The following is a 23300-nucleotide window of genomic DNA, read 5'->3' on the forward strand; positions in this document are numbered from 1 at the left end:
CAATTGAACTGTTCCAAGCCAATGGTCTGATCCATAAGAGACGGTTTTGTGCTCGTAACCACCAGATGAAAATGTGTTTTTTGGCCAAGGCATCCCCAAAATGGCGGTACAGCAAATGTCCATGTGACAAAAAAAAAAAAAAAAGTGTGACATCGCAAACTTGTTTTGTCAACTCACACATTCCTTTTCTTACGGCTGCCCGTTTCATATATTGTTGGTGCCAAGAGCTGACATCCCTAGAGTTTTGTGAACAGCAATTGAAGATGAACCACAACACCTTCGTGGATTGGAATAATTACCTCCGCAAAGTGTGTGTAAGAAAGATCAGCTACAACATTGATAGCTGCTATTAAAGCCAACGTGGCAGATGGGAGTATAATATACTCTGATTGCTGGAAGGGGTATAATACTGTAGACTTACAAGTTGCTGGCTACGACCATTTAACAGTGAACCACAAGAACAATTTTGTTGACCCAAACACTCATTGCCACACGCAAAATGTGGAACGTTTGTGGGGAAGTGCTAAATGGCACAATAAAAAACAGCGCGGAATAGCCCGCCAGCATCTGGAGTCATATTTAGCCAAATTCATGTGGCGACAATATCATTCCAAAGCAACAATGTTCATAGATTTGTTAAAAGACATCGCTAATTTCATGCCTCCTGTTTAAGACGAGTTATATAATACAGCCCGACGCGTCCATTTTTTCACTACAATGTTGCTGCTGCTACTGTCCCGATATACATGTCCAGAGCAGCTCTGCCGGCAATTACAAAATAAAGTATATCCACTTACAATTAGCTGTGTGTGTATGTGTGTGAATACTGCTGAAGCCGATGCTATCCGGAACTCATCTGCGATGCGCGATGCTGTCCGGAACACAACTGCGATGCGGGCATGCGGCCTTGCTTGCTGCTGTCCCGATACTAGTGCTGAACAGCTAATTCCCAAAAGTTTTAAGCTTCACAAAATACCTTTTTTTTATCTTAATTATGTTGTGTTCACTTATTTGCAGGAGAAGGTTGAATATATATTTCTGTTTATATTCACAATTGAAGCATTATTGAAGATTGTAGCATACGGATTCATATTACATACAGATGCTTATCTTCGCAATGGATGGAATATACTTGACTTCACGATTGTGTCTCTAGGGTAAGTGATGACCCATACTAGCATTCACTACAGTAATTTTTATGGCCTCTAGAATTCTAGTGTTCATGTTATTTCATGGATAAAAGTGATGTGTGATTTGATGACCCATACTAGCATTGTGTAAGTGTATGTTATGGCCTCTAGAATTCTAGTGTTCATGTTATTTCATGGATAAAAGCGATGTGTAAGTGATGACCCATACTAGCATTCACTACAGTAATTTTTATGGCCTCTAGAATTCTAGTGTTCATTTTATTTCATGGATAAAAGCCTGATGATAATATGTAAAAGCCACATTGTGGATGTGATGGTCAGTTCAGTTCTAAGGGCAGTCCTTTAGATGCAGGGGAAGAACATTGTATCTAGGAGCTGGCTGATCAGGGAAGCAGCCAACATGAGTTCTGAGGTTCCATTCTCTCTGTGAAGAATTATCAATTTTAAAAAAAGGTACTGAAATGTTTTGGACTGGAGCAGGGAAGTTTTAACACATTGCCCAGTGCAAAGTTTTCATAAGTGCCCCCCCCCCCCATCATCAACACTTAGAAATACCCAACTTGCACAAATTATGATGTCCCCTTTGTGGCCCTCACATAGTATAATGCCTGCCTGAGGTTAAATTCCCCTGATGTGTAAGGCAAAGCCGAATGCTCCAAATCCACACAAGGTATTTTTGGGAGCAGGGAAAAGGTCCAGACATTGAACTCATTCCCCAAATGGTTTCAGGATTTCAGGATGGAGGGCTGGACTTCCCCCCCTACTGACATCACTCAGGAAGTAGACAGAGAGTTAAATGGTCTTCCCAGAGGGACAAAGATCGCTTCTTGATTCCTGGACAGCATGTAGGGGACACATGCTCTTTGACTGACTTAAGCAAGCACCCTCAGATGCCTAGGAGTTATGCCTCAGCGAACCAGACACAAATTTGTTTGGTATTATCATTTTCTATTCTTTTAATCCAATTTAATTTTCTGTATTGTTACATACGTAGTTACATAGCTACATAGTAGATGAGGTTGGAGAAAGACATTAGTCCATCAATTTCAACCTATAATCCTACAGGCTTATGCCAATTACCCCATTTCAGGGGAAAAAATTCCTTCCCGATTGGATCAATGTGTCCTTAAAATCTAGAGTCGATAACCTGTAATATTTTTATTTTCAACAAAGGCATCCAGGCTCTCTTTAAACTTGTTTAATGAATCCACCATCACCACTTCCTGGGGCAGAGAGTTCCAGAGCCTCGCTGTTCTTACTGTGAAGAATCCCCTTCTATGTTTCTAGTGAAACTTTCTCTCCTCTAGACGCAGTGGATGTCCCCTTGTCACTGTCACAGGCCTAGGAGTAAAACGATTATTATTAGATCTCCCTGTAGACGTCTTTTCTCTAAACTGAATAACCCCAAGTTTGTTAATCTATCGTTGTACTCCAATCCACCCATTCCCCTAATCATTTTGTTTCAATAATTTTTATTAAAGATTTTTGAACAGAACAAGAAAGATATAAATGTACATGTTATTAATAACAAATGGGCCACGAAAATAAGCAAAGGTAAGTAATATGACACTGCAAACATGAGCAGAGGCAGTAAAATAACAGGTACTAAACAAAACAGGTACTAAACAAAACAAAAGACACTAAAAGGCATAAATGAGGCCCCCTAATCATTTTGGTTGCCCATCTTTGCACTTTTTCAAGTTCACTTATGTTTGTATATCGTCTTGTATATATGTCTTGTATATCGGGGCCCAAAATTGCGCACAATATCCTAAGTGTGGCCGTACCAGTGATTTGTATAGAGGCATAACTATGTCCTTGGCATGAGAATCTAGACCTCTTTTGATGCATCCCATAATTTTATTTGCCTTGGCGGCAGCAGCTGCCTTACACTGGTCACTAAAGGTAAGCTTGCTGTCCACCAAAATCCCCAAGTCTTTTTCATTGGCAGTCTTACCCAGTAATTTACGATTAAGTACATAGGAAAAATCTGCAAATCTGCCTTCCATGATGTATATAGGAAGACAGTGCCTCAGTCATGCAGCCCAATAGAGGGCACTGCCTGAGGATATGCAAATCTGTCTTCTATGATCTAATTAGGAAGACAGTGCCTCAGTCATGCAGCCCAATGGAGGGCACTCCCTTTAACATCATGCCCGACCTTCCCAGAGGCCTTTGCTGCAGTGCAATGATGTGGTTTTTTACCAAGTACAGTCTCTCAGCCAAAGACAGCTGTTTCGATCTGATTGGATCTCATCAGCCCTGCGCAGAGAAGACTGACTTGGCAGAGGTGAGAGGCTTCTAGACAGGGTTAAGAGGATATTGTCACTCCTTAATTACATCATGGAAGACAGATTTGCATATCCTCAGGCAGCGCCCTCTATTGGGCTACATGACTGAGGCACTGTCTTCCTAATTACATCATGGAAGACAGATTTGCATATTTTTCTCATGTTCCTTTACACAGTGGAGCGCAAAATGGCTTAATAAGACTCCACACACCTAAATGGTGGTCTCTTTCTAAGGAGTGACGATATCCTATTAAGTACATAATCATACATTTTATTACGTTGACCAAAGTGCATTACCTGACATTTGTCAACATTTGTATTGTGCTTTTACCTGTATTTGCTTGACATCCACTGATATACCATATATATATATATATATATATATATATATATATATATATATATATATATTTTGTAGCTGCGGGACCTTGGAACTAGTTGTCAGGCAAGTAAAAGACACAACTGGATTCATCCAATACCTAGTGGAGAGGTGCCATCTTAGTGGGATATATCTTCCCTCCACAACCTTTCCCTCCACCTGCCTACAAAATAAATAGATAGATAGATAGATAGATAGATAGATAGATTTCTGTATATGTTAGTGACTAGGACAGACCCACTCGGATTAATAAATACAGTCCTATGAAAAAGTTTGGGCACCCCTATTAATCTTAATCATTTTTAGTTCTAAATATTTTGGTGTTTGCAACAGCCATTTCAGTTTGATATATCTAATAACTGATGGACACAGTAATATTTCAGGATTGAAATGAGGTTTATTGTACTAACAGAAAATGCGCAATATGCATTAAACCAAAATTTGACCGGTGCAAAAATATGGGCACCTCAACAGAAAAGTGACATTAATATTTAGTAGATCCTCCTTTTGCAAAGATAACAGCCCTAGTCGCTTCCTGTAGCTTTTAATCAGTTCCTGGATCCTGGATGAAGGTATTTTGGACCATTTCTTTCTACAAAACAATTCAAGTTCAGTTAAGTTTGATGGTCGCCGAACATGGACAGCCCGCTCTCAAATGATCTGAAAACAAAGATTGTTCAACATAGTTGTTCAGGGGAAGGATACAAAATGTTGTCTCAGAGATTTACCCTGTCAGTTTCCACTGTGAGGAACATAGTAAGGAAATGGAAGACCACAGGGACAGTTCTTGTTAAGCCCAGAAGTGGCAGGCCAAGAAAAATATCAGAAAGGCAGAGAAGAAGAATGGTGAGAACAGTCAAGGACAATCCACAGACCACCTCCAAAGAGCTGCAGCATCATCTTGCTACAGATGGTGTCACTGTGCATCGGTCAACTATACAGCGCACTTTGCACAAATAGAAGCTGTATGGGAGAGTGATGAGAAAGAAGCCGTTTCTGCACGTACGCCACAAATAGGTATGAGGTATGAAAAAGCACATTTGGACAAGGCAGCTTCATTTTGGAAACAAAAATTGAGTTGTTTGGTTATAAAAAAAAGGCGTTATGCATGGCGTCCAAAAAGAAACAGCATTCCAAGAAAAACACATGCTACCCACTGTAAAATTTGGTGGAGGTTCCATCATGCTTTGGGGCTGTGTGGCCAATGCCAGCACCAGGAATCTTGTTAAAGTTGAGGGTCGCATGGATTCCACTCAGTATCAGCAGATTCTTGAGAATAATGTTCAAGAATCAGTGACGAAGTTGAAATTACGCCGGGGATGGATATTTCAGCAAGACAATGATCCAAAACACCGCTCCAAATCCTCAGGCATTCATGCAGAGGAACAATTACAATGTTCTGGAATGGCCATCCCAGTCCCCAGACCTGAATATCATTGAACATCTGTGGGATGATTTGAAGCGGGCTGTCCATGCTCGGTGACCATCTAACTTAACTGAACTTGAATTGTTTGTCCAAAATACCTTCATCCAGGATCCAGGGACTGATTAAGAGCTACAGGAAGCGACTAGAGGCTGTTATCTTTGCAAAAGGAGGATCTACTAAATATTAATGTCACTTTTCTGTTGAGGTGCCCATACTTTTGCACCGGTCAAATTTTGGTTTAATGCATATTGCACATTTTCTGTTAGTACAATAAACCTCATTTCAATCCTGAAATATTACTGTGTCCATCAGTTATTAGATATATCAAACTGAAATGGCTGTTGCAAATACCAAAATATTTAGAACTAAAAATGATTAAGATTAATAGGGGTGCCCAAACTTTTTCATAGGACTGTATATACAAAAATTATAAAGCTCAATTCATATTATCCTATGAACTCAGGCACTCACAGGGAGTGAGTGAATGGTGAGAAAAGTGATTGTGGGTGTGCCAAGTGCCTTGGCAAAGTGAGATCCTTCACACCCTGCTTCATCATTGTCTTCGACCTGAGGCATAGCTGAGGGTTCAGCCCAGGGGAGCAAATACATTCAAGTGAGCTCCCAACTCTAGTCTACCAATATTATCAATATACGATGACTGTATTATGATGTATAGCAGCTCTACACAGTGCTCTGCAGACAATTTTAGGTGAATACAGGCACAGGAAACATTTCATGACTTACAGATTACGTCTTGGACTGTAATCATTTACATTCTGTCTCTATCTGGACTGGACCGCCATGGAGTGCCAGGACTTCTTCCAGTTGCGACTTGTCTCTGTAAAGTTGCAACACAAACATCTTTGCCTTCTTTTCCAGTAAAAACAAATCACTCTATTTCTGACACCCAGGAACCCCACTGATCAGCTGTTTTAAGGGGATCACAGTACATGTACAAGCACCATGAGCCCTTCTTTGTATACATTGTATCGTTCATTTCATAGTGGCCATGCAATCTAGCTATAGCCTCATCCTATACATTTCTATAAATCAAAACAGTTACTATAATACAGTACAGCATACAATATAAACAGAGAAAGAGTTACTGTGTCAGTACATGTTCCATGTCCCCTTCAAACAGCTGATCAGTGGGGTCCCAATTGTCATAACACCTAATTTATTATTTATGATCTATCTCAAGGACTCATCATCAAAAAAATGAGCTGGAAGACCCCTGTAATAAAACCCAAGTGCTCCTTGATTTAAATCCCCCCCTTATATTATGCTCCCTGACATAAATACTGCTCCCCTAATGCCTCCTTATAATAATAACAACCCCAGTTATATTCATATAGCCTTCTAATGGCCCTTTATATTTACAATGTTCCAAACCACCCTGTTTAGAAATAACTAGAGATGAGCGAACAGTAAAATATTCGATATTCATTATTCGTTTCGTAATATCGGACCCCATTATAGTCTATGGGAGAAAATGCTTTGTTTCAGGGGATCCCACCATTCGACTCAGGAGGGTCACCAAGTCCACTATCACACCTCAGTAAATGATGCCAACACCTCTGCAATGCAACTGGGACAGAAGGGGAAGCATGCCTGGGGGCATCTAACAAGCCGAAGTCACAGTTTTACTCCACTATCACAGTCTATCAACTACACACTTTCCACACTCAAAACAACCTCTATCAAAAGTGGGAAAATACCTGGAAACCTTCTTTCTTCCTCAATTGGATGGATAGAAACCCAAATTCAAGCTAAAGAAACAGTAACAAGCAAAGCTTTAAATAACGTTGCCCATGACAACCACAGATGGAATAGGCAATGGGAAATCCATCAGTACCCACCCTGAACTGTCATTGTGGATGTGTGTGTGTGTGTGTGATGTGGTAAGACCTCCCAAAATTCACTTTTATGGCCCTTAACGTGAGCCCTTCCAAATTAAGTTACAGGCCCTTAAGCTGAGCTACCAGCAGAGATTGAGGCCCTATGGTGACTTCAGCCTTTTACCTGCAGAGTTTTAGGCCCTTTAACTTAGTTAAGCCTTGCACCAGCAAAGATTTGTTGGTCTTGGGTGAATTGAGCCTTTAAACAGCAGAGATTTAGTTTTTGGCCCGTAGAGTGAGTACAGCCTTTAAAAAGCAGTGGTTTTGGCCCTTGGCGTTAGTAGAGCCTTTAAACAGCAGTGTTTTTGGCCCTTGGAGTGAGTAGAGCCTATAAAAAGCAGTGTTTTTGGCCCTTGGCGTGAGTAGAGCCTTTAAAATACAGTGCTTTTGGCCCTTGGCGTGAGTAGAGCCTTTAAAAAGCAATGTTTTTGTCCCTTGGCATGAGTAGAGCCTTTAAATACAGTGCTTTAGGCCCTTGGCATGAGTAGAGCCTTTAAAATACAGTGCTTTTGGCCCTTGGAGTGAGTAGAGCCTTTCAGATACAGTGTTTTTTGCCCTTGGAGTGAGTAGAGCCTTTAAAAAGCAGTGTTTTTGTCCCTTGGCATGAGTAGAGCCCTTAAACAGCAGTGTTTTTGGCCCATGGAGTGAGTAGAGGCTTTAAAATACAGTGCTTTTGGCCCTTGGAGTGAGTAGAGCCTTTAAAAAGCAGTGTTTTTGGCCCTTAGCATGAGTAGAGCCTTTCGGATACAGTGCTTTTGGCCCTTGGAGTGAGTAGAGCCTTTAAAAGGCAGTGTTTTGGCCCTTGGAGTGAGTACAGCCTTTAAAATACAGTACTTTTTGCCATTGGAGTGAGTAGAGCCTTTAAAAAGCAGCGTTTTTGGCCCTTAGCATGAGTAGAGCCTTTAAAATGCAGTGTTTTTGGCCCTTGGCGTGAGTAGAGCCTTTAAACAGCAGTGTTTTTGGCCCTTGGAGTGAGTAGAGCCTTTAAAATACAGTGCTTTTGTCCCTCGGCGTGAGTAGAGCCTTTAAAATATAGTGCTTTTGGCCCTTGACGTGAGTACAGCCTTTAAAAAGCAGTGTTTTTGGCCCTTGGCGTGAGTAGAGCCTTTAAAATACAGTGCTTTTGGCCCTTGGAGTGAGTAGAGCCTTTAAAAAGCAGTGTTTTTGGCCCTTAGCATGAGTAGAGCCTTTCGAATACAGTGCTTTTGGCCCTTGGAGTGAGTAGAGCCTTTAAAAGGCAGTGTTTTGGCCCTTGGAGTGAGTACAGCCTTTAAAATACAGTGCTTTTTGCCATTGGAGTGAGTAGAGCCTTTAAAAAGCAGTGTTTTTGGCCCATAGCATGAGTAGAGCCTTTAAAATGCAGTGTTTTTGGCCCTTGGCGTGAGTAGAGCCTTTAAACAGCAGTGTTTTTGGCCCTTGGAGTGAGTAGAGCCTTTAAAATACAGTGCTTTTGTCCCTCGGCGTGAGTAGAGCCTTTAAAATATAGTGCTTTTGGCTCTTGACGAGAGTACAGCCTTTAAAAAGCAGTGTTTTTGGCCCTTGGCGTGAGTAGAGCCTTTAAAATACAGTGCTTTTGGCCCTTGGAGTGAGTAGAGCGTTTAAAAAGCTGTGTTTTTGGCCCTTGGCATGAGTAGAGCCTTTAAAATACAGTGCTTTTGGCCCTTGGAGTGAGTAGAGCCTTTAAAAAGCAGTGTTTTTGGCCCTTAGCATGAGTAGAGCCTTTCGGATACAGTGCTTTTGGCCCTTGGAGTGAGAAGAGCCTTTAAAAGGCAGTGTTTTGGCCCTTGGAGTGAGTACAGCCTTTAAAATACAGTGCTTTTTGCCATTGGAGTGAGTAGAGCCTTTAAAAAGCAGTGTTTTTGGCCCTTGGCATGAGTAGAGCCTTTAAACAGCAGTGTTTTTGGCCCTTGGAGTGAGTAGAGCCTTTAAAATATAGTGCTTTTGTCCCTCGGCGTGAGTAGAGCCTTTAAAATACAGTGCTTTTGGCCTTTGGCATGAGTAGAGCCTTTAAAATACAGTGCTTTTGGCCCTTGGAGTGAGTAGTGCCTTTAAAAAGCAGCGTTTTTGGCCCTTGCAGTGAGTAGAGCCTTTAAAATACAGTGCTTTAGGCCCTTGGAGTGAATAGAGCCTTAAAAATACAGTGCTTTTGGCCCATGGAGTGAGTAGAGCCTTTAAAAAGCAGTGTTTTTGGCCCTTGGAGTGAGTAGAGCCTTTAAAATACAGTGCTTTTGTCCCTCGGCGTGAGTAGAGCCTTTAAAATACAGTGCTTTTGGCCCTTGACATGAGTACAGCCTTTAAAAAGCAGTGTTTTTGGCCCTTGGCGTGAGTAGAGCCTTTAAAATACAGTGCTTTTGGCCCTTGGAGTGAGTAGAGCCTTTAAAAAGCAGTGTTTTTGGCCCTTGGCATGAGTAGAGCCTTTAAAATACAGTGCTTTTGGCCCTTGGAGTGAGTAGTGCCTTTAAAAAGCAGCATTTTTGTCCCTTGCAGTGAGTAGAGCCTTTAAAATACAGTGCTTTTGGCCCTTGACGTGAGTACAGCCTTTAAAAAGCAGTGTTTTTGGCCCTTGGCGTGAGTAGAGCCTTTAAAATACAGTGCTTTTGGCCCTTGGCATGAGTAGAGCCTTTAAAATACAGTGCTTTTGGCCCTTGGAGTGAGTAGTGCCTTTAAAAAGCAGCGTTTTTGGCCCTTGCAGTGAGTAGAGCCTTTAAAATACAGTGCTTTTGGCCCTTGGAGTGAATTGAGCCTTAAAAATACAGTGCTTTTGGCCCATGGAGTGAGTAGAGCCTTTAAAAAGCAGTGTTTTTGGCCCTTGGAGTGAGTAGAGCCTTTAAAATACAGTGCTTTTGTCCCTCGGTGTGAGTAGAGCCTTTAAAATACAGTGCTTTTGGCCCTTGACATGAGTACAGCCTTTAAAAAGCAGCATTTTTGTCCCTTACAGTGAGTAGAGCCTTTAAAATACAGTGCTTTTGGCCCTTGGAGTGAATAGAGCCTTAAAAATGCAGTGCTTTTGGCCCATGGAGTGAGTAGAGCCTCTAAACAGCAGTGTTTTTGGCCCTTGGAGTGAGTAGAGCCTTTAAAATACAGTGCTTTTGGCCCTTGGAGTGAATAGAGCCTTAAAAATACACTGCTTTTGGCCCATGGAGTGAGTAGAGCCTTTAAAAAGCAGTGTTTTTGGCCCTTGGAGTGAGTAGAGCCTTTAAAATACAGTGCTTTTGTCCCTCGGTGTGAGTAGAGCCTTTAAAATACAGTGCTTTTGGCCCTTGACGTGAGTACAGCCTTTAAAAAGCAGTGTTTTTGGCGCTTGGCGTGAGTAGAGCCTTTAAAAAGCAGTGCTTTTGGCCCTTGGCATGAGTAGAGCCTTCAAAATACAGTGCTTTTGGCCCTTGGAGTGAGTAGCGCTTTTAAAAAGCAGCATTTTTGTCCCTTGCAGTGAGTAGAGCCTTTAAAATACAGTGCTTTTGGCCCTTGGCATGAGTAGAGCCTTTAAAATACAGTGCTTTTGGCCCTTGGAGTGAGTAGAGCCTTTAAAAAGCAGTGTTTTTGGCCCTTAGCATGAGTAGAGCCTTTCGGATACAGTGCTTTTGGCCCTTGGAGTGAGAAGAGCCTTTAAAAGGCAGTGTTTTGGCCCTTGGAGTGAGTACAGCCTTTAAAATACAGTGCTTTTTGCCATTGGAGTGAGTAGAGCCTTTAAAAAGCAGTGTTTTTGGCCCTTGGCATGAGTAGAGCCTTTAAACAGCAGTGTTTTTGGCCCTTGGAGTGAGTAGAGCCTTTAAAATATAGTGCTTTTGTCCCTCGGCGTGAGTAGAGCCTTTAAAATACAGTGCTTTTGGCCTTTGGCATGAGTAGAGCCTTTAAAATACAGTGCTTTTGGCCCTTGGAGTGAGTAGTGCCTTTAAAAAGCAGCGTTTTTGGCCCTTGCAGTGAGTAGAGCCTTTAAAATACAGTGCTTTAGGCCCTTGGAGTGAATAGAGCCTTAAAAATACAGTGCTTTTGGCCCATGGAGTGAGTAGAGCCTTTAAAAAGCAGTGTTTTTGGCCCTTGGAGTGAGTAGAGCCTTTAAAATACAGTGCTTTTGTCCCTCGGCGTGAGTAGAGCCTTTAAAATACAGTGCTTTTGGCCCTTGACATGAGTACAGCCTTTAAAAAGCAGTGTTTTTGGCCCTTGGCGTGAGTAGAGCCTTTAAAATACAGTGCTTTTGGCCCTTGGAGTGAGTAGAGCCTTTAAAAAGCAGTGTTTTTGGCCCTTGGCATGAGTAGAGCCTTTAAAATACAGTGCTTTTGGCCCTTGGAGTGAGTAGTGCCTTTAAAAAGCAGCATTTTTGTCCCTTGCAGTGAGTAGAGCCTTTAAAATACAGTGCTTTTGGCCCTTGACGTGAGTACAGCCTTTAAAAAGCAGTGTTTTTGGCCCTTGGCGTGAGTAGAGCCTTTAAAATACAGTGCTTTTGGCCCTTGGCATGAGTAGAGCCTTTAAAATACAGTGCTTTTGGCCCTTGGAGTGAGTAGTGCCTTTAAAAAGCAGCGTTTTTGGCCATTGCAGTGAGTAGAGCCTTTAAAATACAGTGCTTTTGGCCCTTGGAGTGAATTGAGCCTTAAAAATACAGTGCTTTTGGCCCATGGAGTGAGTAGAGCCTTTAAAAAGCAGTGTTTTTGGCCCTTGGAGTGAGTAGAGCCTTTAAAATACAGTGCTTTTGTCCCTCGGTGTGAGTAGAGCCTTTAAAATACAGTGCTTTTGGCCCTTGACATGAGTACAGCCTTTAAAAAGCAGCATTTTTGTCCCTTACAGTGAGTAGAGCCTTTAAAATACAGTGCTTTTGGCCCTTGGAGTGAATAGAGCCTTAAAAATGCAGTGCTTTTGGCCCATGGAGTGAGTAGAGCCTCTAAACAGCAGTGTTTTTGGCCCTTGGAGTGAGTAGAGCCTTTAAAATACAGTGCTTTTGGCCCTTGGAGTGAATAGAGCCTTAAAAATACACTGCTTTTGGCCCATGGAGTGAGTAGAGCCTTTAAAAAGCAGTGTTTTTGGCCCTTGGAGTGAGTAGAGCCTTTAAAATACAGTGCTTTTGTCCCTCGGTGTGAGTAGAGCCTTTAAAATACAGTGCTTTTGGCCCTTGACGTGAGTACAGCCTTTAAAAAGCAGTGTTTTTGGCGCTTGGCGTGAGTAGAGCCTTTAAAAAGCAGTGTTTTTGGCCCTTGGCATGAGTAGAGCCTTCAAAATACAGTGCTTTTGGCCCTTGGAGTGAGTAGTGCTTTTAAAAAGCAGCATTTTTGTCCCTTGCAGTGAGTAGAGCCTTTAAAATACAGTGCTTTTGGCCCTTGGCATGAGTAGAGCCTTTAAAATACAGTGCTTTTGGCCCTTGGAGTGAGTAGTGCCTTTAAAAAGCAGCGTTTTTGGCCCTTGCAGTGAGTAGAGCCTTTAAAATACAGTGTTTTTGGCCCTTGGAGTGAATAGAGCCTTAAAAATACAGTGCTTTTGGCCCATGGAGTGAGTGGAGCCTTTAAAAAGCAGTGTTTTTGGCCCTTGGAGTGAATAGAGCCTTTAAAATACAGTGCTTTTGGCCCTTGACGTGAGTACAGCCTTTAAAAAGCAGTGTTTTTGGCCCTTGGCGTGAGTAGAGCCTTTAAAATACAGTGCTTTTGGCCCTTGGAGTGAGTAGAGCCTTTAAAAAGCAGTGTTTTTGGCCCTTGGCATGAGTAGAGCCTTTAAAATACAGTGCTTTTGGCCGGCCCTTAGAGTGAGTAGTGCCTTTAAAAAGCAGCATTTTTGTCCCTTGCAGTGAGTAGAGCCTTTAAAATACAGTGCTTTTGGCCCTTGGTGAATAGAGCCTTAAAAATGCAGTGCTTTTGGCCCATGGAGTGAGTAGAGCCTCTAAACAGCAGTGTTTTTGGCCCTTGGAGTGAGTTGAGCCTTTAAAATACAGTGCTTTTGGCCCTTGGAGTGAGTAGAGCCTTTAAAAAGCAGTGTTTTTGGCCCTTAGCATGAGTAGAGCCTTTAAACAGCAGTGTTTTTGGCCCTTGGAGTGAGTAGAGCCTTTAAAATATAGTGCTTTTGTCCCTCGGCGTGAGTAGAGCCTTTAAAATACAGTGCTTTTGGCCTTTGGCATGAGTAGAGCCTTTAAAATACAGTGCTTTTGGCCCTTGGAGTGAGTAGTGCCTTTAAAAAGCAGCGTTTTTGGCCCTTGCAGTGAGTAGAGCCTTTAAAATACAGTGCTTTAGGCCCTTGGAGTGAATAGAGCCTTAAAAATACAGTGCTTTTGGCCCATGGAGTGAGTAGAGCCTTTAAAAAGCAGTGTTTTGGCCCTTGGAGTGAGAAGAGCCTTTAAAAGGCAGTGTTTTGGCCCTTGGAGTGAGTACAGCCTTTAAAATACAGTGCTTTTTGCCATTGGAGTGAGTAGAGCCTTTAAAAAGCAGTGTTTTTGGCCCTTGGCATGAGTAGAGCTTTTAAACAGCAGTGTTTTTGGCCCTTGGAGTGAGTAGAGCCTTTAAAATATAGTGCTTTTGTCCCTCGGCGTGAGTAGAGCCTTTAAAATACAGTGCTTTTGGCCTTTGGCATGAGTAGAGCCTTTAAAATACAGTGCTTTTGGCCCTTGGAGTGAGTAGTGCCTTTAAAAAGCAGCGTTTTTGGCCCTTGTAGTGAGTAGAGCCTTTAAAATACAGTGCTTTAGGCCCTTGGAGTGAATAGAGCCTTAAAAATACAGTGCTTTTGGCCCATGGAGTGAGTAGAGCCTTTAAAAAGCAGTGTTTTTGGCCCTTGGAGTGAGTAGAGCCTTTAAAATACAGTGCTTTTGTCCCTCGGCGTGAGTAGAGCCTTTAAAATACAGTGCTTTTGGCCCTTGACATGAGTACAGCCTTTAAAAAGCAGTGTTTTTGGCCCTTGGCGTGAGTAGAGCCTTTAAAATACAGTGCTTTTGGCCCTTGGAGTGAGTAGAGCCTTTAAAAGCAGTGTTTTTGGCCCTTGGCATGAGTAGAGCCTTTAAAATACAGTGCTTTTGGCCCTTGGAGTGAGTAGTGCCTTTAAAAAGCAGCATTTTTGTCCCTTGCAGTGAGTAGAGCCTTTAAAATACAGTGCTTTTGGCCTTGACGTGAGTACAGCCTTTAAAAAGCAGTGTTTTTGGCCCTTGGCGTGAGTAGAGCCTTTAAAATACAGTGCTTTTGGCCCTTGGCATGAGTAGAGCCTTTAAAATACAGTGCTTTTGGCCCTTGGAGTGAGTAGTGCCTTTAAAAAGCAGCGTTTTTGGCCCTTGCAGTGAGTAGAGCCTTTAAAATACAGTGCTTTAGGCCCGTGGAGTCAATAGAGCCTTAAAAATACAGTGCTTTTGCCCATGGAGTGAGTAGAGCCTTTAAAAAGCAGTGTTTTTGGCCCTTGGAGTGAGTAGAGCCTTTAAAATACAGTGCTTTTGTCCCTCGGTGTGAGTAGAGCCTTTAAATACAGTGCTTTTGGCCCTTGACGTGAGTACAGCCTTTAAAAAGCAGTGTTTTTGGCCCTTGGCATGAGTAGAGCCTTTAAAAAGCAGTGTTTTTGGCCCTTGGCATGAGTAGAGCCTTTAAAATACAGTGTTTTTGGCCGGCCCTTGGAGTGAGTAGTGCCTTTAAAAAGCAGCATTTTTGTCCCTTGCAGTGAGTAGAGCCTTTAAAATACAGTGCTTTTGGCCCTGGAGTGAATAGAGCCTTAAAAATGCAGTGCTTTTGGCCCATGGAGTGAGTAGAGCCTCTAAACAGCAGTGTTTTTGGCCCTTGGAGTGAGTAGAGACTTTAAAATACAGTGCTTTTGGCCTTGGAGTGAATAGAGCCTTACAAATACACTGCTTTTGGCCCATGGAGTGAGTAGAGCCTTTAAAAAGCAGTGTTTTTGGCCCTTGGAGTGAGTAGAGCCTTTAAAATACAGTGCTTTTGTCCCTCGGTGTGAGTAGAGCCTTTAAAATACAGTGCTTTTGGCCCTTGACGTGAGTACAGCCTTTAAAAAGGCAGTGTTTTTGGCCCTTGGCGTGAGTAGAGCCTTTAAAAAGCAGTGTTTTTGGCCCTTGGCATGAGTAGAGCCTTTAAAATACAGTGCTTTTGGCCCTTGGAGTGAGTAGTGCTTTTAAAAAGCAGCATTTTTGTCCCTTGCAGTGAGTAGAGCCTTTAAAATACAGTGCTTTTGGCCCTTGGCATGAGTAGAGCCTTTAAAATACAGTGCTTTAGGCCCTTGGAGTGAATAGAGCCTTAAAAATACAGTGCTTTTGGCCCATGGAGTGAGTAGAGCCTTTAAAAAGCAGTGTTTTTGGCCCTTGGAGTGAGTAGAGCCTTTAAAATACAGTGCTTTTGTCCCTCGGCGTGAGTAGAGCCTTTAAAATACAGTGCTTTTGGCCCTTGACATGAGTACAGCCTTTAAAAAGCAGTGTTTTTGGCCCTTGGCGTGAGTAGAGCCTTTAAAATACAGTGCTTTTGGCCCTTGGAGTGAGTAGAGCCTTTAAAAAGCAGTGTTTTTGGCCCTTGGCATGAGTAGAGCCTTTAAAATACAGTGCTTTTGGCCCTTGGAGTGAGTAGTGCCTTTAAAAAGCAGCATTTTTGTCCCTTGCAGTGAGTAGAGCCTTTAAAATACAGAGCTTTTGGCCCTTGACGTGAGTACAGCCTTTAAAAAGCAGTGTTTTTGGCCCTTGGAGTGAGTAGAGCCTTAAAATACAGTGCTTTTGGCCCTTGGCATGAGTAGAGCCTTTAAAATACAGTGCTTTTGGCCCTTGGAGTGAGTAGTGCCTTTAAAAAGCAGCGTTTTTGGCCCTTGCAGTGAGTAGAGCCTTTAAAATACAGTGCTTTTGGCCCTTGGAGTGAATAGAGCCTTAAAAATACAGTGCTTTTGGCCCATGGAGTGAGTAGAGCCTTAAAAAGCAGTGTTTTTGGCCCCTTGGAGTGAGTAGAGCCTTTAAAATACAGTGCTTTTGTCCCTCGGTGTGAGTAGAGCCTTTAAAATACAGTGCTTTTGGCCCTTGACGTGAGTACAGCCTTTAAAAAGCAGTGTTTTTGGCCCTTGGCGTGAGTAGAGCCTTTAAAATACAGTGCTTTTGGCCCTTGGCATGAGTAGAGCCTTTAAAATACAGTGCTTTTGGCCCTTGGAGTGAGTAGTGTCTTTAAAAAGCAGCGTTTTTGGCCCTTGCAGTGAGTAGAGCCTTTAAAATACAGTGCTTTTGGCCCTTGGAGTGAATAGAGCCTTAAAATGCAGTGCTTTTGGCCCATGGAGTGAGTAGAGCCTTTAAAAAGCAGTGTTTTTGGCCCTTGGAGTGAGTAGAGCCTTTAAAATACAGTGCTTTTGTCCCTCAGTGTGAGTAGAGCCTTTAAAATACAGTGCTTTTGGCCTTGACGTGAGTACAGCCTTTAAAAAGCAGTGTTTTTGGCCCTTGGCGTGAGTAGAGCCTTTAAAATACAGTGCTTTTGGCCATTGAGTGAGTAGAGCCTTTAAAAAGCTGTGTTTTTGGCCCTTGGCATGAGTAGAGCCTTTAAAATACAGTGTTTTTGGCCGGCCCTTGGAGTGAGTAGTGCCTTTAAAAAGCAGCATTTTTGTCCCTTGCAGTGAGTAGAGCCTTTAAAATACAGTGCTTTTGGCCCTTGGAGTGAATAGAGCCTTAAAAATGCAGTGCTTTTGGCCCATGGAGTGAGTAGAGCCTCTAAACAGCAGTGTTTTTTGGCCCTTGGAGTGAGTAGAGCCTTTAAAATACAGTGCTTTTGGCCCTTGGAGTGAATAGAGCCTTAAAAATACACTGCTTTTGGCCCATGGAGTGAGTAGAGCCTTTAAAAAGCAGTGTTTTTGGCCCTTGGAGTGAGTAGAGCCTTTAAAATACAGTGCTTTTGTCCCTCGGTGTGAGTAGAGCCTTTAAAATACAGTGCTTTTGGCCCTTGACGTGAGTACAGCCTTTAAAAAGCAGTGTTTTTGGCCCTTGGCGTGAGTAGAGCCTTTAAAAAGCAGTGTTTTTGGCCCTTGGCATGAGTAGAGCCTTTAAAATACAGTGCTTTTGGCCTTGGAGTGAGTAGTGCTTTTAAAAAGCAGCATTTTTGTCCCTTGCAGTGAGTAGAGCCTTTAAAATACAGTGCTTTTGGCCCTTGGCATGAGTAGAGCCTTTAAAATACAGTGCTTTTGGCCCTTGGAGTGAATAGAGCCTTAAAAATACAGTGCTTTTGGCCCATGGAGTGAGTAGAGCCTTTAAAAAGCAGTGTTTTTGGCCCTTGGAGTGAGTAGAGCCTTTAAAATACAGTGCTTTTGTCCCTCGGCGTGAGTAGAGCCTTTAAAATACAGTGCTTTTGGCCCTTGACATGAGTACAGCCTTTAAAAAGCAGTGTTTTTGGCCCTTGGCGTGAGTAGAGCCTTTAAAATACAGTGCTTTTGGCCCTTGGAGTGAGTAGAGCCTTTAAAAAGCAGTGTTTTTGGCCCTTGGCATGAGTAGAGCCCTTTAAAATTACAGTGCTTTTGGCCCTTGGAGTGAGTAGTGCCTTTAAAAAGCAGCATTTTTGTCCCTTGCAGTGAGTAGAGCCTTTAAAATACAGTGCTTTTGGCCCTTGACGTGAGTACAGCCTTTAAAAAGCAGTGTTTTTGGCCCTTGGCGTGAGTAGAGCCTTTAAAATACAGTGCTTTTGGCCTTGGCATGAGTAGAGCCTTTAAAATACAGTGCTTTTGGCCCTTGCAGTGAGTAGTGCCTTTAAAAAGCAGCGTTTTTGGCCCTTGCAGTGAGTAGAGCCTTTAAAATACAGTGCTTTTGGCCCTTGGAGTGAATAGAGCCTTAAAAATACAGTGCTTTTGGCCCATGGAGTGAGTAGAGCCGTTACAAAGTAGTGTTTTTGGCCCTTGGAGTGAGTAGAGCCTTTTAAATATAGAGCTTTTGTCCCTCGGTGTGAGTAGAGCCTTTAAAATACAGTGCTTTTGGCCCTTGACGTGAGTAACAGCCTTTAAAAAGCAGTGTTTTTGGCCTTTGGCATGAGTAGAGCCTTTAAAATACAGTGCTTTTGGCCCTTGGAGTGAGTAGTGCCTTTAAAAGCAGCGTTTTTGGCCCTTGCAGTGAGTAGAGCCTTTAAAATACAGTGCTTTAGGCCCTTGGAGTGAATAGAGCCTTAAAAATACAGTGCTTTTGGCCCATGGAGTGAGTAGAGCCTTTAAAAAGCAGTGTTTTTGGCCCTTGGAGTGAGTAGAGCCTTTAAAATACAGTGCTTTTGTCCCTCGGCGTGAGTAGAGCCTTTAAAATACAGTGCTTTTGGCCCTTGACATGAGTACAGCCTTTAAAAAGCAGTGTTTTTGGCCCTTGGCGTGAGTAGAGCCTTTAAAATACAGTGCTTTTGGCCCTTGGAGTGAGTAGAGCCTTTAAAAAGCAGTGTTTTTGGCCCTTGGCATGAGTAGAGCCTTTAAAATACAGTGCTTTTGGCCCTTGGAGTGAGTAGTGCCTTTAAAAAGCAGCATTTTTGTCCCTTGCAGTGAGTAGAGCCTTTAAAATACAGTGCTTTTGGCCCTTGACGTGAGTACAGCCTTTAAAAAGCAGTGTTTTTGGCCCTTGGCGTGAGTAGAGCCTTTAAAATACAGTGCTTTTGGCCCTTGGCATGAGTAGAGCCTTTAAAATACAGTGCTTTTGGCCCTTGGAGTGAGTAGTGCCTTTAAAAAGCAGCGTTTTTGGCCCTTGCAGTGAGTAGAGCCTTTAAAATACAGTGCTTTTGGCCCTTGGAGTGAATAGAGCCTTAAAAATACAGTGCTTTTGGCCCATGGAGTGAGTAGAGCCTTTAAAAAGCAGTGTTTTTGGCCCTTGGAGTGAGTAGAGCCTTTAAAATACAGTGATTTTGTCCCTCGGTGTGAGTAGAGCCTTTAAAATACAGTGCTTTTGGCCCTTGACGTGAGTACAGCCTTTAAAAAGCAGTGTTTTTGGCCCTTGGCGTGAGTAGAGCCTTTAAAAAGCAGTGTTTTTGGCCCTTGGCATGAGTAGAGCCTTTAAAATACAGTGCTTTTGGCCCTTGGAGTGAGTAGTGCTTTTAAAAAGCAGCATTTTTGTCCCTTGCAGTGAGTAGAGCCTTTAAAATACAGTGCTTTTGGCCCTTGGCATGAGTAGAGCCTTTAAAATACAGTGCTTTTGGCCCTTGGAGTGAGTAGTGCCTTTAAAAGCAGCGTTTTTGGCCCTTGCAGTGAGTAGAGCCTTTAAAATACAGTGTTTTTGGCCCTTGGAGTGAATAGAGCCTTAAAAATACAGTGCTTTTTGGCCCATGGAGTGAGTAGAGCCTTTAAAAAGCAGTGTTTTTGGCCCTTGGAGTGAGTAGAGCCTTTAAAATACAGTGCTTTTGGCCCTTGACGTGAGTACAGCCTTTAAAAAGCAGTGTTTTTGGCCCTTGGCGTGAGTAGAGCCTTTAAAATACAGTGCTTTTGGCCCTTGGAGTGAGTAGAGCCTTTAAAAAGCAGTGTTTTTGGCCCTTGGCATGAGTAGAGCCTTTAAAATACAGTGCTTTTGGCCGGCCTTTAGAGTGAGTAGTGCCTTTAAAAAGCAGCATTTTGTCCCTTGCAGTGAGTAGAGCCTTTAAAAATACAGTGCTTTTGGCCCTTGGAGTGAATAGAGCCTTAAAAATGCAGTGCTTTTGGCCCATGGAGTGAGTAGAGCCTCTAAACAGCAGTGTTTTTGGCCCTTGGAGTGAGTTGAGCCTTTAAAATACAGTGCTTTTGGCCCTTGGAGTGAGTAGAGCCTTTAAAAAGCAGTGTTTTTGGCCCTTAGCATGAGTAGAGCCTTTCGGATACAGTGCTTTTGGCCCTTGGAGTGAGAAGAGCCTTTAAAAGGCAGTGTTTTGGCCCTTGGAGTGAGTACAGCCTTTAAAATACAGTGCTTTTTGCCATTGGAGTGAGTAGAGCCTTTAAAAAGCAGTGTTTTTGGCCCTTGGCATGAGTAGAGCCTTTAAACAGCAGTGTTTTTGGCCCTTGGAGTGAGTAGAGCCTTTAAAATATAGTGCTTTTGTCCCTCGGCGTGAGTAGAGCCTTTAAAATACAGTGCTTTTGGCCTTTGGCATGAGTAGAGCCTTTAAAATACAGTGCTCTTGGCCTTGGAGTGAGTAGTGCCTTTAAAAAGCAGCGTTTTTGGCCCTTGCAGTGAGTAGAGCCTTTAAAATACAGTGCTTTAGGCCCTTGGAGTGAATAGAGCCTTAAAAATACAGTGCTTTTGGCCCATGGAGTGAGTAGAGCCTTTAAAATACAGTGCTTTTGGCCTTTGGCATGAGTAGAGCCTTTAAAATACAGTGCTTTTGGCCCTTGGAGTGAGTAGTGCCTTTAAAAAGCAGCGTTTTTGGCCCTTGCAGTGAGTAGAGCCTTTAAAATACAGTGCTTTTGTCCCTCGGCGTGAGTAGAGCCTTTAAAATACAGTGCTTTTGCCCCTTGACATGAGTACAGCCTTTAAAAAGCAGTGTTTTTGGCTCTTGGCGTGAGTAGAGCCTTTAAAATACAGTGCTTTTGGCCCTTGGAGTGAGTAGAGCCTTTAAAAAGCAGTGTTTTTGGCCCTTGGCATGAGTAGAGCCTTTAAAATACAGTGCTTTTGGCCCTTGGAGTGAGTAGTGCCTTTAAAAAGCAGCATTTTTGTCCCTTGCAGTGAGTAGAGCCTTTAAAATACAGTGCTTTTGGCCCTTGACGTGAGTACAGCCTTTAAAAAGCAGTGTTTTTGGCCCTTGGCGTGAGTAGAGCCTTTAAAATACAGTGCTTTTGGCCCTTGGCATGAGTAGAGCCTTTAAAATACAGTGCTTTTGGCCCTTGGAGTGAGTAGTGCCTTTAAAAGCAGCGTTTTGGCCCTTGCAGTGAGTAGAGCCTTTAAAATACAGTGCTTTTGGCCCTTGGAGAGAATAGAGCCTTAAAATACAGTGCTTTTGGCCCATGGAGTGAGTAGAGCCTTTAAAAAGCAGTGTTTTTGGCCCTTGGAGTGAGTAGAGCCTTTAAAATACAGTGCTTTTGTCCCTCGGTGTGAGTAGAGCCTTTAAAATACAGTGCTTTTGGCCCTTGACGTGAGTACAGCCTTTAAAAAGCAGTGTTTTTGGCCCTTGGCGTGAGTAGAGCCTTTAAAATACAGTGCCTTTGGCCATTGGAGTGAGTAGAGCCTTTAAAAAGCTGTGTTTTTGGCCCTTGGCATGAGTAGAGCCTTTAAAATACAGTGTTTTTGGCCGGCCCTTGGAGTGAGTAGTGCCTTTAAAAAGCAGAAATTTTGTCCCTTGCAGTGAGTAGAGCCTTTAAAATACAGTGCTTTTGGCCCTTGGAGTGAATAGAGCCTTAAAAATGCAGTGCTTTTGGCCCATGGAGTGAGTAGAGCCTCTAAACAGCAGTGTTTTTGGCCCTTGGAGTGAGTAGAGCCTTTAAAATACAGTGCTTTTGGCCCTTGGAGTGAATAGAGCCTTAAAAATACACTGCTTTTGGCCCATGGAGTGAGTAGAGCCTTAAAAAGCAGTGTTTTTGGCCCTTGGAGTGAGTAGAGCCTTTAAAATACAGTGCTTTTGTCCCTCGGTGTGAGTAGAGCCTTTAAAATACAGTGCTTTTGGCCCTTGACGTGAGTACAGCCTTTAAAAAGCAGTGTTTTTGGCCCTTGGCGTGAGTAGAGCCTTTAAAAAGCAGTGTTTTTGGCCCTTGGCATGAGTAGAGCTTTTAAAATACAGTGCTTTTGGCCCTTGGAGTGAGTAGTGCTTTTAAAAAGCAGCATTTTTGTCCCTTGCAGTGAGTAGAGCCTTTAAAATACAGTGCTTTTGGCCCTTGGCATGAGTAGAGCCTTTAAAATACAGTGCTTTTGGCCCTTGCAGTGAGTAGTGCCTTTTAAAAAGCAGCGTTTTTGGCCCTTGCAGTGAGTAGAGCCTTTAAAAAGCAGTGTTTTTGGCCCTTGGAGTGAGTAGAGCCTTTAAAATACAGTGCTTTTGGCCCTTGACGTGAGTACAGCCTTTAAAAAGCAGTGTTTTTGGCCCTTGGCGTGAGTAGAGCCTTTAAAATACAGTGCTTTTGGCCCTTGGAGTGAGTAGAGCCTTTAAAAAGCAGTGTTTTTGGCCCTTGGCATGAGTAGAGCCTTTAAAATACAGTGCTTTTGGCCGGCCCTTAGAGTGAGTAGTGCCTTTAAAAAGCAGCATTTTTGTCCCTTGCAGTGAGTAGAGCCTTTAAAATACAGTGCTTTTGGCCCTTGGAGTGAATAGAGCCTTAAAAATACAGTGCTTTTGGCCCTTGCAGTGAGTAGTGCCTTTAAAAGCAGCGTTTTTGGCCCTTGCAGTGAGTAGAGCCTTTAAAATACAGTGCTTTTGGCCCTTGGAGTGAATAGAGCCTTAAAAATACAGTGCTTTTGGCCCATGGAGTGAGTAGAGCCGTTACAAAGTAGTGTTTTTGGCCCTTGGAGTGAGTAGAGCCTTTTAAATATAGAGCTTTTGTCCCTCGGTGTGAGTAGAGCCTTTAAAATACAGTGCTTTTGGCCCTTGACGTGAGTACAGCCTTTAAAAAGCAGTGTTTTTGGCCTTTGGCATGAGTAGAGCTTTAAAATACAGTGCTTTTGGCCCTTGGAGTGAGTAGTGCCTTTAAAAAGCAGCGTTTTTGGCCCTTGCAGTGAGTAGAGCCTTTAAAATACAGTGCTTTAGGCCCTTGGAGTGAATAGAGCCTTAAAAATACAGTGCTTTTGGCCCATGGAGTGAGTAGAGCCTTTAAAAAGCAGTGTTTTTGGCCCTTGGAGTGAGTAGAGCCTTTAAAATACAGTGCTTTTGTCCCTCGGCGTGAGTAGAGCCTTTAAAATACAGTGCTTTTGGCCCTTGACATGAGTACAGCCTTTAAAAAGCAGTGTTTTTGGCCCTTGGCGTGAGTAGAGCCTTTAAAATACAGTGCTTTTGGCCCTTGGAGTGAGTAGAGCCTTTAAAAAGCAGTGTTTTTGGCCCTTGGCATGAGTAGAGCCTTTAAATACAGTGCTTTTGGCCCTTGGAGTGAGTAGTGCCTTTAAAAAGCAGCATTTTTGTCCCTTGCAGTGAGTAGAGCCTTTAAAATACAGAGCTTTTGGCCCTTGACGTGAGTACAGCCTTTAAAAAGCAGTGTTTTTGGCCCTTGGAGTGAGTAGAGCCTTTAAAATACAGTGCTTTTGGCCCTTGGCATGAGTAGAGCCTTTAAAAATACAGTGCTTTTGGCCCTTGGAGTGAGTAGTGCCTTTAAAAAGCAGCGTTTTTGGCCCTTGCAGTGAGTAGAGCA

General features: G+C 42.9%; 1 protein-coding gene across 1 annotated transcript in view; it reads left to right on the top strand.

Annotated features, from left to right (window-relative positions):
- CACNA1S (calcium voltage-gated channel subunit alpha1 S) overlaps positions 1–23300 on the top strand; it is a 676496-nt gene that overhangs the window by 16876 nt on the left and 636320 nt on the right. The window contains exon 3 of the mRNA XM_075263101.1: positions 1018–1157. Coding sequence (XP_075119202.1) covers positions 1018–1157 — 140 coding nt within the window. The remainder of the gene's footprint in view (positions 1–1017; positions 1158–23300) is intronic.

Source organism: Leptodactylus fuscus, chromosome 2 (genome assembly GCF_031893055.1).
Source record: "Leptodactylus fuscus isolate aLepFus1 chromosome 2, aLepFus1.hap2, whole genome shotgun sequence".
Lineage (NCBI taxonomy): Eukaryota > Metazoa > Chordata > Amphibia > Anura > Leptodactylidae > Leptodactylus > Leptodactylus fuscus.